The 19,514-nt window shown below is 41.5% G+C and overlaps 1 protein-coding gene across 3 annotated transcripts in view; it reads left to right on the forward strand.

The window, feature by feature from the left end:
• ULK4 (unc-51 like kinase 4) overlaps window positions 1-19,514 on the forward strand; it is a 388,775-nt gene that overhangs the window by 325,989 nt on the left and 43,272 nt on the right. For all 3 annotated transcript variants that reach the window (XM_073333132.1, XM_073333131.1, XM_073333133.1), the window contains one exon: window positions 5,865-6,050. In XM_073333132.1, coding sequence (XP_073189233.1) covers window positions 5,865-6,050 — 186 coding nt within the window. The remainder of the gene's footprint in view (window positions 1-5,864; window positions 6,051-19,514) is intronic.

Below are 19,514 nucleotides of genomic sequence, written 5' to 3' on the forward strand. Positions count from 1 at the left end.
GGTGTAATATAAAGTCTAAGTTTCAGTCTTTGCCATATATTTCTTGCCTTGTACTGGCATAAGAGCATAAGAGTTGCCATCCTAGGTCAGACCATGGTCCATCTTGCCCGGTATCCTGTCCCCAGTAGTGGTCCATACCAGAACTTTGGGAGGTGGGGATGTACTGAACAGGGCTACTATGGAGTGATCCACCCTGTCTTCCACTCCTGTCTTCTGGCAGGGGTTGCATGTCTGACCATCTTGGCTAACAGCCATTGATGGACTTTTCCTCCATGGATTCATCCAGATCAGCGTTCCCTCTAATTTTTCCCACCCATGTGTGGAATGAATAACAAAATTCATATGACGGGGTGGGGCCGAGGGGTTCGGAGTGTGGGAGGGGGCTCAGGACTGGGACAAGGGTTGGAGTGCAGGAGGGGATAGGGGAGGACTCCAGCTGGGGGTGCAGGCTCTGGGTTGGGACTGGGGATGAGGGGTTTGGAGTGCAGTTGGGCTCCTTGGGGCTACAGTGGGGAGAGAGGACTCCCCCCCTCAGCTCTCTCCCCCTGCAGCAGCACCTGGGCTGGGGGGGAGAGGCGCCTCTCCCGCATCCGGGCCGGGCTGGGCTAGGGGAGAGGTGCTGTCCCTTGGCCGCAGCAGATTCGGGGCTGGGCTGGGGGAGGGGTGCCTGTCCCCTGGCCGCAGCACGTTCGGGGTCAGGGGTAGGAGAAGGGTGCCACGACAGGTCCCAGGGGCTTGGAGAGAGGCATCTCTCCCTGTCGCAGCCCTGAGCGCCTGCACAGTGCTTAATAGGCAGCTCTTATATCCAGATAGACCCTTAGGCCTGGTCTACACTACGAGTTTATGTCGGATTTAGCAGTGTTACATCGAATTAACCCTGCACCCGTCCACACAACAAAGCCATTTTTTTCGACATAAAGGGCTCTTAAAACCCATTTCTGTACTCCTCCCCAATGAGGGGATTAGTGCTGAAATCAACATCGCCTTTTCGAATTAGGGTTAGTGTGGACGCAATTCGAAGGTATTGGCCTCCGGGAGCTATCCGACAGTGCAGCATTGTGACCGCTCTGGACAGCACTCTGAACTCGGATGCACTGGCCAGGTGTACAGGAAAACCCCCGGGAAACTTTTGAATATCATTTCCTGTTTGGACAGGCGAGCTCATCAGCACAGGTGACCATGCAGTCCCAGAATCGAAAGAGCTCCAGCATGGACCGAAAGGGAGGTACTGGATTTGATCGCTGTATGGGGAGAGGAATCCGTGCTATCAGAAATCCGTGCTATCGTTCCAAAAAACGAAATGCCAAAACATTTCAAAAAATCTCAGAGGCCACGAGGGACAGAGGCTACATCAGGGACGCAACATAGCGGCACATGAAACTTAAGGAGCTCACATAAGCGTACCAGAAAACCAAAGAATCAAATGGACGCTCTGGGACAGAGCCCCAGATGTGCCACTTCTACGCTGAGCTGCATGCAATTCTAGGGGGGGCCGCCACCACTACCCCACCCTTGTCCATGGACTCCGATGATGGAGTACTCTTCGCCATTCCTGAGGATTTTGCAGATGGGGAAGATGAGGAGGAGGAGGACGAGCTTGGGGAGAGCACACAGCACACCATTCTCCCCGACAGACAGAATCTTTTTATCACCCTGGCTGAAATACCCTCCCAACCCAATGAAGCCGGAGAAGGGACCTCTGGTGAGTGTACTTTTTTAAACATAATACATGTTATAAAAGCAAGCATTTTTTAATGATTAAGTAGTCCTGAGGACTTGGGATGCATTCGTGGCCAGTACAGCTACTGGAAAAGTCTGTTAAAGTGTCTGGGGATGGAGCGGAAATCCTCCAGGGACATCTCCATGAAGCTCTCCTGGAGGTACTCTAAAAGCCTTTGCAGAAGGTTTCTGGGGAGAGAAGCCTAATTCCATCCTCCATGGTAGGACACTTTACCACGCCATGCTAGTAGCAAGTAATCTGGTATCATTGCATGACAAAGCCTGGCAGTGTATGGTCCCGGTGTTTGCTGGCATTCAAGTAACATCCGTTCTTTATCTCTCTTTATCCTCAGGAGAGTGATATCGTTCATGGTAACCTGGTTGAAATAGGGGAATTTAATTAAGGGGATATTCAGAGGTGCCTGTTCCTACTGGGCTGTTTGCTTGTGGCTGAAAAGAAATCCTCCCCGCAGTTAACCACGCGATGAGTGGCGGGGGAGCGGGGGGGGCGGGGCATTGGCGCGAAGCTGTTCACGTTTGGCTAGCAGGGATCTTCCCTGATACCAGCCACGCGATGGGGGGAGGGGTAAAGTGATCATACCAGAGAATTGGATGGGGCTGGGGTGGGGGGTTAGTTTGGTTTCTGCTGCTTCATGTTAACAGGAAAACAGCAGCACTAAATGGCCAACTCAACGTGCTTTGCTTGGTACGGGAGAGGAGGGCTCTGCTGTTATGAAGGTTGCAGAAGCCGAAAGACTATGGCTTACCATGGCCGCCTGCAAGCCGAATTCTGTTGCCCAGCACTGCGTGTGTGATCTCTAACACCAAAGCCACAGGAACTCAATATAAGATAAGATGCAAAATGCAACCTTGCACCAAAATCACATGTGCTATGTGAATAATGTTGCTCACCATGAAAGAGTATAGCCATTGTTCTGTAAAATGTATCTTTTAAAATACTTCACTCCTTTTTTTTACTCCAGCAGCTGCAAATGTTTCAAGCCTCCCTCCTCCATCCCAAAGGCTACCTCAGATAAGGCGGCAAAAAAAACGCACGGGCGATGAAATGTTCTCTGAGCTCATGCAGTCGTCCGACACTGACAGAGCTCAGCAGAATGTGTGGAGGGACACAATAGCAGAGTACAGGAAAGCGGCCGATGAACATGAGGAGAGGTGGCGGCAGGAAGATCAGAGGAGGCATGAGGCAACGCTGGGGCTACTGAGGGATCAAACGGACATGCTCCGGCGTTGGGTGGAGGTTCATGAACGGCAGCAGGATCACAGACTGCCACTGCAGCCCCTGTTTAGCCACCCTCCCTCCTCCCCAAGTTCCATAGCCTCCTCACCCAGACGCCCAAGAACGCAGGGGAGGGGAGGCTCCGGGCACCCAACCACTCCACCCCAGTGGACAGCCCAAGCAACAGAAGGCTATCATTCAAGAAGTTTTAAAGTTACCTTTTCCTTCCCTCCTACCCTCCTCCCACACCCCACCCAGGCTACCTTGTGAGTTATCTCCCTATTTTTATGATCAGTTAATAAAGAATACATGTTTTTAAAATGATAGTGACTTTATTTCCTTTGCAAGCAAGCTGTGATCAAAGCGTAGAGGGTGGGTGGCTTACAGGGAATTTAGAGGCAACCAAGGGGGCGGATTTTCATCAAGGAGAAACAAACAGAAGTGTCACACAGTACCCTGGCCAGTCATGAAACTGGTTTTCAAAGCTTCTCTGATGCGCAGCGCTTCGTGCTGTGCTCTTCTAACCACCTTGGTGTCTGGCTGCACGTATTCAGCGGCCAGGCGATTTGCATCAACCTCCCACCCTGCCATAAACCTCTCCTCCTTACTCTCACAGAGATTGTGGAGCACACAGCAAGCAGTAATAACAATGGGAATATTGGTCAGTAAACTGTTCCAGCGACCCTTTAAACATCCAAATGCACACTCTGCACCGTTTTGCACTTGCTCAGCCTATAGTTGAACAGCTCCTTACTACTGTCCAGAGTGCCTGTGTACGGCTTCATGAGCCAGAGCATTAAGGGGTAGGCTGGGTCCCCAAGGATAACTATAGGCATTTCAACATCCCCAGCAGTTATTTTCTGGTCTGGGAATAAAGTCCCTTCCTGCAGCCGTTTAAACAGACCAGAGTTCCTGAAGACGCGAGTGTCATGAACCTTTCCGAGCCATCCCACGTTGATGTCGGTGAAACGTCCCTTGTGATCCACCAGTGCTTGCGGTTTATGTACTGGCTGCCATGGTGGTCCGGTCCCAAGATACAGATATGTGTTCTGTCTATAGCCTCACCACAGTTAGGGAATCCCATTGCAGTAAAGCCATCTAGTATGACCTGCACATTTCCCACTACCTTTGATAGCAGCAGCTCAATGATTGTGTTGGCTACTTGCATCACAGCAACCCCCACAGTAGATTTGCCCACTCCAAATTGATTACTGACTGACCGGTAGCTGTCTGGCATTGCAAGCTTCCACAGGGCTATCGCCACTCGCCTGTGACCTGTGAGGGCTGCTCTCATCTTGGTATTCTTGCACTTCAGGGCAGGGGAAAGCAAGTCACAAAGTTCCATGAAAATGACCTTACACATGCGAAAGTTTCGCAGCCACTGGGAATCATCCCAAACCTGCAACACAGTGCGGACCCACCACTCTATACTTGTTTCCTGGGCCCAGAATCGGCCTTCCATGGCATGAGCCTGCCCCAGTAACACCATGATCTCCAAATTGCTGGGGACTGCGGTTTTAGAGAAATCTCATCACCGCGCTGCCGTCGCCTCCTCGCCTGCTGGTTCTGCATAAACTGCACGATAATGCGCGAGGTGTTTACAATGGTCATAACTGCTGCGGTGAGCTGAACGGGCTCCATGCGTGCTGTGCTATGGAGTCTGCTTGGGCAATCCAGAGAAAAGGGCACAGAATGATTGTCTGCTGTTGCTTTCATGGAGGGAGGGAGGGTTGACTGACGACATTTACCCATAACCACCCGTGACAAATTTTTGGCCCCATCAGGCATTGGGAGCTCAGCCCAGAATTCCAATGGGCAGCGAAGACTGCAGGAACTGTGGGATAGCTACCCACAGTGCACTGCTCGGAATGTTGACACTTGCCATGGTACTGTGGACGCACACTGCCGAATTAATGTGCTTAGTGTATGGACGCATGCACTCGACTTTATACAATCTGTTCCCAAAAATCGACTTCTATAAAATCAGAGCACTTTCATAGTGTAGACATGGCCTTAGTAGTAGTTTTGTGATAAACTGAGTAATGGTTATTGGAATGGAATAATTGAGTAGAAGTAGGGAGGTGACATTACCTCGGTATACTGTATTGGTGAGACTATTACTGGGATACTGTGTCCAGTTCTGGTATCCACACTTCAAAAAGGATTTTGAAAATTTGGCAGAAGTTCAGAAAAGTGCTGCAAGAATGATTTGAGGTCTGGGAATCCTGCCTTAGAGAGAGATTTAAGAAGCTCAATCTATTGAGTTTATCCCAGACACAGTTAAGTGTCTTGATTATGGTCCATAAGTACCTGCATGGGGAGAAGATATCTGGCATTAGGTGGCATTTTGATCTAGTACATTAAGGCATAACAATAACCAATGGCTAGATGGACCAACTTTCCAAGAAATGTGGTGAATTCTTCATCAGCTGAAGTCTTTAAACAAAGATTGGATGTCTTTCAGCCAGAAGTTACAGACTAGATGCAGAAAAAACTTGATGAAATTCCATAGCCTGTATTATGCAAGAGGTCAGACTAGAGGATCAATCTTAAATTCTATTCATGCTGTTTGAAGCAAAATTGCACAGTCCTAAAAGTCAGCAATAAAATATATTAAACAGAAACAGTAGCAATATGTGAAGAGTCCTTTGATGCCATTGTAGGTAGGTTAACTAGGTGAAATAAACCAAGCATACTGTAGACACTTATATACTGCTGATCAAAAATAGCTGTATTTTAGTTATGTCTTTCAATCACTTTAAAAGTTTGCTGATGTTTAGTAATGTGATTTTAATTAGGATGACTATAAAATTTTGCTTCCTACCACAATGGAAATTTTAATGCTCTTCCCAGATCCCAGTGGTACAGAATTTTATGAAATTTAAGCTTATTTATTTGTTTATTTTAGCTTCCTAGTGACGACGCTGAAATATATGAGACTGCATCACAATGCTTGTCATTGTTGGTTCAGCTGTACGGAGGAGACAACTTGGACAGTATGTCTCCAGAAAACATGGACAGCTTTGCTGAAGTATTGAAGTCCAAGAGGGATCTAAAACAGCAGAAGCTTTTGTTGAGAATCATCAAAAGATTGGTGAGTCAAACAAATATAACTTCTTGCCATCCAGAATTTGAATTTAACTGTTTGTCTAGGCTCTACTATCCCCTGTATAAAAACATTTTTGAGACCTGTTTTTCCCCTTTAAGTAAACATTTCTTTTTATAAAGAATATACACAATTTCTAAAGAAGCAAAAATCCCATAATATTAGTATTCATATTTTTTAAATCCATTTTAATTTCTTTGGAAGAAAATGTCAGCACCTGGACCCATGCCTGTTTTATTTTCAACATTTAGAACCTCTATAAAAAGACTGTTTTTCCTTCAGTTAACCATTTGACTGTTTTCATAGAAAGCTTTAATTGTTTATATAGATATTTAGTACCTTGGGTTTAAGAATTATAATAGAAAATTATTTTGAATTCCCTCCAAAAACACTAAACTTCTAATAAAAATTGCTACTCAGAAATTTATAGTGCTTGATTTCATGTCAGATGCTGATAATTCTGTTTTGTAGTTGAAGCAAACTTTTATATAGACTACTGATTGTTCATTCTCATCAAGTGGTAAAGGCCACTCCTGGTGGAATGGTTATAACATAGATTATCAGTCAACAGAAATCACACAAGCACTTCACCTTAAGTAAGTGAAAAGTTACTGACATGTAATGACTTCAGTTCCTCTCATGCTTCGTCAATACAGATGGCAGTGTTGTTTCTCAGAAGTAGATTAATGATATGCCTGGCAAATCACATGATTTGTAACTTTCTTGTAAGTCCCACCATGCTTGTCATCTTGAAGTCTCTTGAAAGATCCTTTGGCTGGACTCACTGCTAGGCTTGGATAATTACCTTTCCATCTGTTGTACTTGCTATTTACTATAGCAAACAATTGTCTGTAATTATTTTAGTGAGATTTTAGGATTTCCTCTCAAAGCAGTGAAAGCAGGTTTTATAGGTAAAGTGACTGACAATATAGTAAATCTTATATTATTTCTGTGAACCTTAAAAATTCCTGTTCACAAGAGATTATCATTATGTTAAAATTACAGTAATCATCAAACACACTGAAATATTATCAGATCTATTTGCGGTTATTTCAGCCCACTTTCAATTATTTATGGTGAATTTTGTAGCCTAGAGAAGAGTTTCTTAGACTTCTTCATAGTTGGTCAAAATATGAATAGAGAAATTATGTGCACCAGCTTCCCATCTCATTCAGAATTGCTTGCACCACCACCACTTTTACATCTATGATAGCAGAGCATCCCTGTGGCATCCATAGTTGCTACTTACATAGGCAAGGAATATTAGAGAAGTATTAATGTATTCCTGTATGGCTTCTTTTAATATAGTGTATCTGCTGGAAATGAGGAAGAGCTAGTGCCATGTGACTAGCTAGCTCTCCAGCAAGTGCCCGGTACTACACTATTAGTACGACAATTCTAAAATCTTTGATTCAGAATATGTGAATGAAATCATTACCTTATTGGGCAGCCACTGTTTGAGAGAAAAACGCATTTGTGTGCCTTTCATTTAATAATATCAACTCAAAAACATTTCTTCTACACATCGTGCACATACTGTGGACAGAGTTGGGATTTTAGGGGAGAAAATTTTAGACCATTTACAAGAGCTTTGAATGGTGATGGGACTGTGATAGGTATTTTCCTTTTTAGGACTGCCCTTCTCCATTGAGCTTCAGACTGAACTTTTGCTATCTTAATTTATTTGGATTTTTTCCCCAAAAAAACCATGAAGAGAAGAAAAATATCCAGGACAGACTTATTAGTTGAATCTGACAGACTGTACATACTCTTTAGGAATCCCTTGTTTATAGTTTTATTTTATTGTAAATAGAAACTATTAGCAATGAAAAACAGGAAAATATACCCCACTCAAAATTTTAAAACTATTTATATTTTTGGCCCTTTGACGCACACACTGGCTAGCCTTATTCTGAGATGATTTATTAGTGTTTCCAGAGCAGGAATGGTCAGAAACTGAATAAGAAATATTGGCCTGACACAAAGAAATGCAGTATGATTTTGCACTAGTGATACTTATACAACTGTCATTCTGGTTGCTTAAGCTTGGGATAGGCAATATTGGCATTTGGATCTCCAAGATCTTTCTTACGACCCTTTGTATTATCTGCCAGTGCCATCAGAACTTTCTGATTTGGGAAAGTGGGCTTGTTTTGCATACCAGTTCCAAAATCATTTCATCTTGCTGCTTTAAAGGATGCTGATAATCTTTTGACTTAGCCTGCTCTGCAAAGGTACAGAATACCTTACCTACAGTCCAGGAAATCATCTACATTGAAACATCCCACCCAAAAGTAGAAAAGTTTTTCACTATGGGAGAAAATCATTTTTGTTTGGACTGTTTGCTTTACTCAAAATTTCTTGGCCTCTCCTTATCTTTAGTCAGGGCACACCTCTCTGCTATCTCACTTTCCCATCTTCCAGTGGCCAGTGCTGCAGTTTTAAGTCATTCCACCATCACAGGATTCCTTAAAGAACTGATCAACATCTTTCCATTGGTTAGAGAATCTTTGGCAATGTGAGATCTCAGCTTGCTGGTGAGAAAGGTAATGTTTGCACCCTTTAACGTAGGGAGAGAATGCTCTGTATTCTGCTTGTCAACAAAAAAATCTGTAGCAAGAAGAATGAATAAACTGCAGGCTTTAATGGCAGATCCTCCCGTCACTGTATTCCACAGACATTTGTTCTATATCCCAATCCTAAATTCCTGCCAAAAGTGGTGTCTGAGTTCCACCTAATCAGAACTTCAATCTGTTTGTGGTGTTCTTCCCAGCACCTCTTTCTCACCTGCCAGAAACTAGATTCCACACCATAGATGACAAAAGGTACTTCAGCTCTTGTTTATGTAGGACGTTAAGCAATCCTCCTAGATTTATGGTAGCTTTCGGGATCAATGCCAAAGTATCTTTGAGTGGATTAGGCTTATATTAAGATGTTAATTTTAGGTAGGGTGATCCCCTCAGTATCCTAAGGGCTTACTCTGCTGGGGCTAAGACAGCATCAGTGGCATGCTTTTGCACACTTCCTTCATAGAAATGTGCAGGACTGCTACACACATGGAGTGGAGTGGAGTTCTGTACACACATTTACTCAGCATTGTTCTTTTGACTTGGCTTTTATTTTTTATTATTATTGTAGTAGCTCCTGTAGAACCTGATCAGTCCTCATTGTGCTAGCCACTATGTGCACAAACACCAAAAAGACAGTTCTGGCACCAGAAAGCTTACAGTCTAAGTCAAACTGATGTTTGCTTTACAAGGTCAGTTCTGCAATCCTTAAATAGAATTCCTCATTCTGCCTCAGTGGGAGTTAAACGTGTCACTAGACTCACTATGCAGAGGACACCTGGAAGAAGAGAAAACAATTAGTTACTATAGTGCCTCTGATTCTTAAACAGTGCTACCTTTGTAACCTCAGCTCCAAATATTCAGAGCCACAAGGAGGTGCTGGTGCAATGCCAAACCGGCCCTGCTTTTCTAGAACTTTTGTAAAACTTAATGGACCTGTTGGCATATCCCACTAGTATGATTGTGCACTGGCATCATAGAATATCAAGGTTGGAAGGGTCCTCAGGAGGTCATCTAGTCCAACCCCTGCTCAAAGCAGGACCAATCCCCAATTTTTGCCCCAGATCCCTAAATGGCCCCCTCAAGGATTGAACTCACAACCTTGGGTTTAGCAGGCTAATGCTCAAACCACTGAGCTATCCCTCCCCCCAACTCTCAAAGAACCTCAGTTACTAGGGAGAAGGAATTATTCTTGGCGATATTTTTTCTTTGTATTGACCTTTAAAATGCATTAATGAAATTTCTACTGAAAGCAATGGAAGAAAATGGGCCACCATAGTAATTTGATCAGAAGAGATGCTTGTTAAGTTGTTAAGATGCTTGTAGATGTAGGTTGCTGACATGTATATCTGTTCTTACTTCGATCAAAATCAACCTGTTGTTGCTATGCAATCCTTAAAGTGGAGAGTGTATGTTTCTGATACCAAGCAAACTATCTTAATACTGCATTGTTGTGTCCTTTATTGGCAGTCATACAGAATGCCTTTATTTTATTGACTACAGTCTCTAATAGAATTTTCTTCAGTATGATCAAACATTTTTATTTTATATCAATTACTAATGCTTTCTTCAACAATGAAAAGCCAGTCAATGCTAAGGTGTGTTATGCATATCAGAAACAGGACTTTTTACCCAAACTATTGTGTAGCAAATACAATAAAAGTATTAATGCCACTTCTTTTCTTTATCCTTTCACCATTGTGTCAAGAAGCTCAGTCTGTTTATAAACTCCAGGCAGACCTTTTGTGTAATAGTTATGGACAGGTTTTAATGAAATTTGAGAGGGTCTCTAGAAATCACAGACATAGAGGCCTTTAACAGTGTGGTGTTGCTTAGCAACCTTAAGCCATTACATTTCCAGTATCTGTAATAAGATGATATACTGCTCTTTTGCCAGTCCCTGATGAAAATGTTATAGAAATAATCACTTTCTAAAGGTTGTACTCCATGAGTGTTTGGGTGGTAAAAGATTGTTTTTCCATTTCACTGCTGGATTTTAATTTAGTCTACAAAGTAAGTTTAAGTATTGTCTCCGGAATGCTGAATGTGTCGTGGTTGGAATACATTTTAAGATGATATTTTTAAAAAGCAGACATAATATTTTTATTTTAAAAAGCAGAGATAATATTCCTAAATAATGTTAACAACCAATACTGAATCTGTTACAAACCTGCTGTCCTTTTTCTCCACTCAAGAGGCAATGTATTGGGTCAAATTCAGCAGTGAAGAAAACTGTTTTAATTTGATAAGAAAACTAATGTTGCTGAGTGTAAGAAGCAATGTAGTATAATTTATACAAATTTGGATTTCAGTGAGCTCAATTTTCTGTTGCATTGCAGCCCCTATAACATTGTTCTGATACTCAATGTGCCAAAAACTGAGTAAATACGAGAATATTTGTTTGAATTTTTAAACAAATTTGCTTCTGCTGTATTTATCACCCTTCCACATCAGTTTACATCAGGGGTTCTCCAACTGCTGGTGGGGACTCCTCAGGGGGTCACGAGCGGTCAGCCTCCCCCCCAAACCCCGCTTTGCCTCCAGCATTTACAATGGTGTTAAATATATTAAAAAGTGTTTTTCATTTATAAAGGAGGTCGCACTCAGAGCCTTGCTATGTGAAAGGGGTCACCAGTACAAAAGTTGGGGAACCCCTGGTTCACATGAACATATGTGTTCTACTAGCACAAATTCTCATGGAAAGCAAATTTTAAGATCCCTTAATCAAATATTGGAAAGTTTATCTTAAAGTCACCGTGAGTATTATCAACAGCACCCATAAGAGCCCATCCAATCAAGGAACAAATAAAATTGTAATTTTTGACTACTCACAACTAAGCAACGCATAGCACTTATAAATAAATAAACAAAATGGGAAAAAATGAATAGTTTTGAAAAATTAATTCAAGAAAATCCCAAACTGTTCTCAGAGTTCTGCAAGGGAGGCAAAATCCTTCAAATATGAATTGTTTTTGTATAAATTATTCACTCAGGTCTAAGTGTAACACAGCATTTCTGAAAGTACTATTCTAAAGTACTGTTTATGGACCTCGTTCTTATATCAGGTGGTATTCACAATCTCGGATTCTGAAATGGAGATTCTAACTGTCACTCAAGATCTTATTGCGCTCTTTGTAAGAATAAGCAAAATTAACGGCAACTTGGCTAATTACGTTTTGCCTCCCTAAATTCAGCCTGCAATTTCCACTGGATATGGTATTTTTCGCTTCTTGTCCTAAACTGTTGCATACTGCTGCTGTTTGCTGGTAAATACTCTTTCACTGCAGAGGTGGCCGCATCTTTGTAGTTGATCTGTGTGTATAGTTTATATAACGGGTTAGGGCCAAATTCAGGCTGAATTATACCCCCTGCAATATTGCAAGACTAGTGATAAAAGCATGTGAGCTAGTAACCATGCATATGTAGGATCATCCTCTTTCACCATAGTTGAGGTGGACTTTTGTGCATGACTAACTCAGATAATTTGGTTGATTCCACATTTTCAGGATTCCTTAATTTCAGATAGGTTTGACCCAAGTAAGATTTTCCAGGGCTTCCAGCTGTTGGTCTGATCTGAGATCCTTCTGTGTCAAAGCTGTTTTTATGCCTGGGACCTCCATGCTAATTTTAATCTGCATTTTCTGTTCTACTTGATCCAAACATTTCAGCACAATGACCAGTTTGCTGACTAATTTATTTATTTTAGTTTGTTAAAGTATCAAGTGCTTCCTTCATAGAGAACAGAATATGCTGCACTTTGTCTGGTGTGGCCACCCCTAGAAACTACAGAAGCTTTGAAGAAATCAACCAAGTGAAAGTTTTTGATGCATACATTGAAGGGAGAAACAGAAGCATAGAAACCAGCTTCCAAGTGACTCTCTATAAATCCCTTTTACACATCCCTCAACAAAACCCCACTTCTTTCTTTCTACGTTGATCTCCTCACTAACAAACTTATTGCATGTTAACTATTCTCCTATGTATCATATTTGAGTGCAATTGGTGCTTCTTTCAGGAAAGATCCATATATTTCTTATGACTTTTGTAAAGTGCCTTGTATAATATGCTTCTGCACTCTGTACATTGTAATAATTATAATATTGTTGTGTTGAACTAAAAGTCTGTCAAAGTTGCTTCAAACAAATATCAACTCAGGAAAAGGACCTGGGCATCAATCGGACCGCTCAATGAAGATCTCTGCTCCAAGTGCACCTGTGGTCAAGAAAGCAAACAAGATGTTAGGAGGCATAAAGAATAGGATGGATAAAAATACAGAAAATATTATTTTGATAGTAAATCCCATGCTTCAGGACCTAAGTCAAAATCTTAACTATTAGAGATCAGGATGAGATCTAATGTGTGTGTGGAGCAGGGGGGCACAGATTATCCCACAACTGCCTACTGTGGGTTTCTCATAACTTCCTCTGAAGCATTCGGTACTGGTCACTGTCAGAAACATAATGTTCGACTAGGTAGATCTGGGGTGTGATCCAGTAGAGCAATACCTAGATTTCTGTATTTCTAACCCTTGAAAAAGTTTTGATGACTCGTGCAAATGAACCTCTTCCACTAGATAACCTTTTTTCTTATTCCCCCTTAGAAGTTTCTACGGTCCCTATTGCTTGTCATTGTTCCATTATTCCCTTGGCTGCTGGTTCTACTAGTAGATAGATATATATATCTGCATAACACCTGACAGACACAGACGTAGGGCCAAATACTTGCCATCTTCTTATTCTGCTGGCACAAAACAACTAGACACCTTGCATTTCCAGTTGATATGAGGGAAACCCCAGATGGCCCAGAGCTGACAGAGCAGCCCTAATGTATGGCGTGCAAACAGGGAAAGGGAGTATGGCTGGAGAGTCTTAAGGAGAATTTCGAAGGAGGAGAGAGGCAGGGTGCTTGGCACCAAGCAATGAGGCATGATAGTAGGCACAAGAGTAGGAGAAAGAGATAAATGTTATAACTGAGAGAGTATTTGAAAGAGTTTGGGGAGTTAGAGGAACACGAGGAAGAAAAAGAGTAGAGCTAAAGACAAGGTAAAAATATGCAGATTGAACAACTTGAAGTTTCTTTCAGTAAAAGGAAACCAGTATAGGGATTCAAAGAGGCAGGGGGTGTTGGAATGATAGGAGAAGAAAATTATTTTAGAAATATCAGTAGAATGGCACACTTCATAGGATGAAGAAATATAGAACTTCTTGAGTGTTTTTTTCCTTGGATGCTTCGTGCATCTGATGATTATGGGATTCAGAATTCGTAAGTATTCATCAGCACTAAGTGCATGCTCCTGGAGTTCCCCATGAAAGGAATCCATTTTGATACACCAGTGCCTGGCATTTATACATGTGCCTGTGTATCTAGAATATGGTGGTGCACAAGCTCAAATGAGTCCTTTATTCATATTAGTATTCTGGAAATGAGGTTGTTATGTTTAAAAATAGCTTTTATGTCCATTAAGTTTGTGCTTTCAGTAGACTTCTATGGTAATTGACTTTTTTTCAAGTTCAGTGTTTCTATCCAACATCTTCAGGGATGAAACCTACGCATTTTGAATTATGAAGGCTATGCTAGTTAAACATTTATAGAAGTGCCCAGTGCTGTTGTTTCTGTAAACATTAAAAGGTAGTGTTTTTATGTGAACATCATTATACATTTATAACAAATGTAATTTGTGTGGTGATGCATTCTTCTATGGGCTGTGAATTACTGTCCTAAATTTCACACAGCAGATGCTTTCTCTGGGATATAATGTCTAGTTGATTTGTTCACATGATGCATCATACAAATATATCTCATAATTTGCATACTAGTTCTGTACTGATTATACAGTTTGCTTTTCTAGACATTTCAGGGCACTTTTTCAGAGCAATGAAGTTGACATACAACTCTTGTTGTTTTCAGGAGCTGACTGCCTAACCTTTTGAATATAAGTAATAATGTACCCCCTCCAGGTATTCATAATAGACAGTCAAGTATAATAGGGTTTCTTAGATATGCATTAACAAAATTGCTATTTACCAGTATTAAAAAGTCAGTCCAAATTATTTAAGATATGTTTTCAACAACAGTACCAAGGGTTTTAGCTGTGCAATGGCAATTATAATACATAAGTATAACACCAAAAAAGGGTATGTATTCTATTCCAAACAGCTGTATAATATAAACCACACTATGGATCGAATTCTGACCTCAATATTTCTGTCTAGTTCGTGGAGTTACTCTGGATTTACACCACCACAAGTGAGATCAAAGTTTGATCCACAGTGTGCAATACTGTACAGCAGTTTGGAATGGAACTGGATTTATACCAGTGTAACTAAGAATTTATGAACAAACTTGCCAAGTATATATGGTATGGAATATGTATGATCGAGGTGGGATGCATGAAGCTAAACAAGATTACAAATACAGCTGCAAGATTTGTACGCTACAGTTGGGTATTGTCCCAGTCAGAAAAAATGAAGAAATAAAATCAAAGTAAAATATTCTCTTCATACAAATTTCATGCACCCTTCATGGGTGTTTATTTAATGGGATAGTGTTTCCAATGAAGGATCCATACAAGATACCTTTTCCAATAAGACATGCCAAACCCATGAAAAAATCACAGAAATTGGGCTTGTTTTTGGCTTAATTGGCTTGTGAGTTGCTCGTTGGCTAAGTTTTGGCTTGTAGCTTGTTGCTTGTTTGGCTTGTTGCTTGATGTAGCTTGTTGTTTCTTTTTTTTGATTGGCTCCCGGCAAGCAGGGGCAAGGAGGGGAGAGAGTCAGGGGTGCACAGCGTGCCCACCACAGTCCCAGACTGCATGCCGGGGGGATAGTCACATAGAGTGTTGGGGTTCTTAGGGACTGGCTTGTTTTGATCTTGTTTTGAAATGGGATTAGCTTGATTTTTGGCTTATTGTGAAAGTCAGGGTGCTTATTTACCGCGTGAAAGTTGGCAACTGTGTTTCCAATGCTCCAAAGCATAGTGTGTATTCCCACTATTGTGCTCCAAAGCTATAACAGCAAGATTTCATGGAGGACACCAGCACCAACAGCACATTAAAAACATGTAAACAAAAATCATATGGGCAAAAATGAATAGTGTAGCAAAGAATTTACTTTTCTTCAAAGTACAAATATTTCTTAAACATGTTAAAAATTCATTTTATTTTATATATATATATAAGTTTCCATGAAACATGAATAGGACTTTTGTTGTTAAACAAATTTTTAGAACTCTCATTTATCACTGTAAACCCTTAAATGGTAACATTTATGTATTTGCAGTATGAATGAGGATATATTCATGAAATGGCATGCAAAATTTATTTCCATAGTCCATAACTGCAAGTTGGCCAAAAGTAGTCCATGTCACGTTTATCAGTAAGATGTGTCTGGTCTTGACACCATTGATGTAGTGATATTTCTTTTACTTCTGGGAGAAAATATTATTACTTAAAGACTAATTATGACCGTCACTGACATATTTAAGTCTGCATGTAAGGCCTGAAATTCCGTTGAGAGATTCTGGGGACATCATAGAGAGATGCTCATGTAGTTTGTTTATGCCATCAGAATCCAAAAATGGAATTATGGGGGGAGGTATTTTATTTATATTTTGGGGTGATGTTGTTTAATAATGAATTATTTTTATATCTCCTAATGTACATCATGTCCTCCCTTCTTACCCGTTCTGTTTATCAGGTTTCTTCTCTTTTCCTCCCTTCCCATCCCATGTCTTTTGTTTTACGTTTCTTCCTCTGCCACCCATCTTTCTGATTCTCCTCTAAACCCCTGCCCCAGCCACTCCTGACATCTTCCCACACTTAAATATTTTCTAAATGAAACTGAAAGCTTTGTGGAAATTGCTGTTGGAAGCTAGAGTTGCAGCATCTTGAATACTAAAATACCTTCTCTTGTGTTTCATTTTGACCACTGCAAGTTTCAATAGGATCCTCTTCTCCTTCTCCCAGGCTTGGTACTTTAATTTTGCATAACTATTTACAATCTCAAGAGTACATAATTAAATGTACATAATATTATGTACTTGTATGTGTACATGTGTGTAGGGTTATATACTTTTCTGTAATCAATTTTTAATTATGTCATTAAATATAAGTAGAGCTTTCCTTATTTTAGCATTTTATATGCATAATGGCTAAATTTTTTTAAAGTGACTAGTGATTTTGGGTACCTCTATTATGGGTGTCCATTCCGAAAAACCTTAAAGAAGCCAAATTAAAAAAAAAAAAAAAAAAACTCTGAAAATTAAGCCTTTTTTAAATGTCTGCAGTTCGGCACCCAAAAGCACTAGTCACTTCTGAAAATACTGGGTAAAAAATTATATATTTCTCTTACTTGAGGTTGAAAAACAGCAATAGATGAAGCAACTGGAGACTGGACGTTTTGCAAACTTCTCAAATAACATTAGGGATTTGCAAAACTTATGCAAGTTCACAAGCTTTTTTTCCTCTGTAATTTAAGAGTTTGGTAGTTTTTTTTAAAAAAAATGTTATGGCTAAAAGGAAGGTTGTGCTGTGAGGATAAGCTACAAAGAAGGCCACTAGTCCCTCCAAAACGCTAGGACAGCACAAGTATTAGATCTGTATTAAGCCTGTCTTTTTCATTTGAGTTTTTCTTTCTGCCCTCACCCCATTCCTTTTTCCACAGTCTCTTCTAAATAGAACATGGTTAAGGCTACGTTTTAGTCTCGGGTATTTTTAATAAAAGTCGTGGACAGGTCATAGGCCATAAACAAAAATTCACGGGCCCGTGACCTGTCCATGATTTTTACTAAAAATACCCACCCTTACTAAAACCTGGGCTGGGGCCATGGGTGCTCTGGGTGCTCCGCATCCCTACAGCTTCTAGACGGCAGAGGCAGGCAGGGGCCAAGGGCAGAGGCTCCATTGCTCCCGCCACAAGCACTGGCTGCCGCAGCTCCCATTGGCTGGGGCGGGGCATCCAGACGCAGGCAGCATGCCGCGTGGAGACTCCCCCGCCCCTCCGCCACCTAGGAGCTGCAGGAGGGCCATGCCAGTGGGAGTGGGGGAGCCCCCACCCCAAGGTAAGTGCCCCCCACACTCCCCAGCTCCCTTCCTCTGGCCCTGAGCCCCCACCCACATACCCAAACTGCTTCTGCTGGCCCAGGGGCTGCCCCTGAGCCAGCACCAGCCACTGCAGAAGGCATGGAGGTCACGGAAAGTCATGGAATCCATGACTTTCGTGACCTCCATGACAAACTCGCAGCCTTAAACATGAACCCAATGATGCTCTAGTCAAACTTTTGACCCACAATCTTCTACTGGCTTTGAAATGAGGCAAAACAAGTTTGCCCATCTCCACTGGAAAATAATGGCAACCAAAGGTCAATTATAAAAAAGTTGTTTTAATTAACTTCTGCTGAGTGTTCATTTTAGAACATTTAAAGAACTTTAAAATTAATAAAACTCTTAGATGCATTTGGATAAGAAAATAGAATCAAAATGTAATCACTGTGAGAGATGGGGGGTTTAGGAGCAGGGCTAGGTGGTACAGGCTGTAAATTGTGGAGGTCAGGAAAGAGTTAGTGAGAGTTGGGGAAGGCTGGAAATTGTATGGTTGAAAGATATAAAGCAGGGGTTCTCAAACTTCATTGCACCGTGGCCCCCTTCTGACAACAAAAATTACTATATGATCTCAGGAGGGGGAACTGAAGCCTGAACGTGCCTAAGCCCCTCCACCCAGGGCAGGGGGGGCCAAAGCCCAAGGTCTTCAGCCCCAAGTAGCGGGCCTGTAACCTGAGCCCCGCCAGCCAGGGCTGAACCCCTCAGGCTTCTACTTCAGCCCCGGGCAGTGCTGCTCAGGCTTCAGCCCTGGGCCCCAGCAAGTCTAAATCAACCCTGGTGACCCCATTAATATGGGGCTGTGACCCACTTTGGGGTCCCAACACACAGTTTGAGAACCGCTGGTGTAAAGGAAAGAAGAGCCTGTCTGATATGAGAGGAAAAGAATCCAAGGGATTTGGAGCAGCTGTACTACTGTAAACTTTTTGGGGCAGGGACTGTCTCTAACCTTGTGTTAGAACAGTCCCTAGCACAGTGCCAGGATCCTTAGTGAAGCCTTTGGGCACCATTGCAGTAGAAGTAATAAGAGGAGGAATAGTCTGACATGGAAGAGTAGAACATGAAAAGGAAGAGTTTGTGCATGAGGACCTGACATTTTAATGTCTCAAGGTCTTCTTTCTTAATCCACTCACTCTTTTAGGTCTAGCGCCTTATCATATGCCAAGGCTAGAATTACTTTGAGAAACCACTATGAATAATTTCAGGACAAATAAGCTTTTCTTAACATCAGCCATTGAGCAGTGATCAGAACTGGGGGTGGAAATGCTCATTGTAAATATCTATGTATTTCCAGAAGCAAGAAAGGCTAACTTTCAGATTGAGGGATAATGACCAAGATCGGCACATTTTGCCTTTCAATACCACTTATATAACAATCTTGAAAAAAATCTGGGGGAAGAGAAACATATTCTTATGAAATTTACACATTAACGAAACTAATGCTATGATTTTTAAAGTGTCATATAAGAGAATGATAACTTCTTTACATAAAACTAGGAAAATCAAATAAGGAAAATCATCAACTTTTCTGCCACTCAGGTGGCTTGCAAAGCTCATTATTTTCATTCTATTTTTCTGTCGTTAGTCTTTTCACTAAAGGCATGTGGTTGAAAATAGAATGATCATTAGCATTAGCCTGTTTTATGAGAAGCTATTAGTGACAGAGGCTTGTTTATTGTTGTGTACAATAAAAATGTGATGTGAGCTCATGAGAATTCAAATTAAAACAAGACTACAGCTTGTCAGCGGTTTTCTTTATTCAGCTGACTCTTTATTAGGCCAAAGCTGCTC

Source organism: Lepidochelys kempii, chromosome 2 (genome assembly GCF_965140285.1).
Source record: "Lepidochelys kempii isolate rLepKem1 chromosome 2, rLepKem1.hap1, whole genome shotgun sequence".
Classification (NCBI taxonomy): Eukaryota; Metazoa; Chordata; order Testudines; family Cheloniidae; genus Lepidochelys; species Lepidochelys kempii.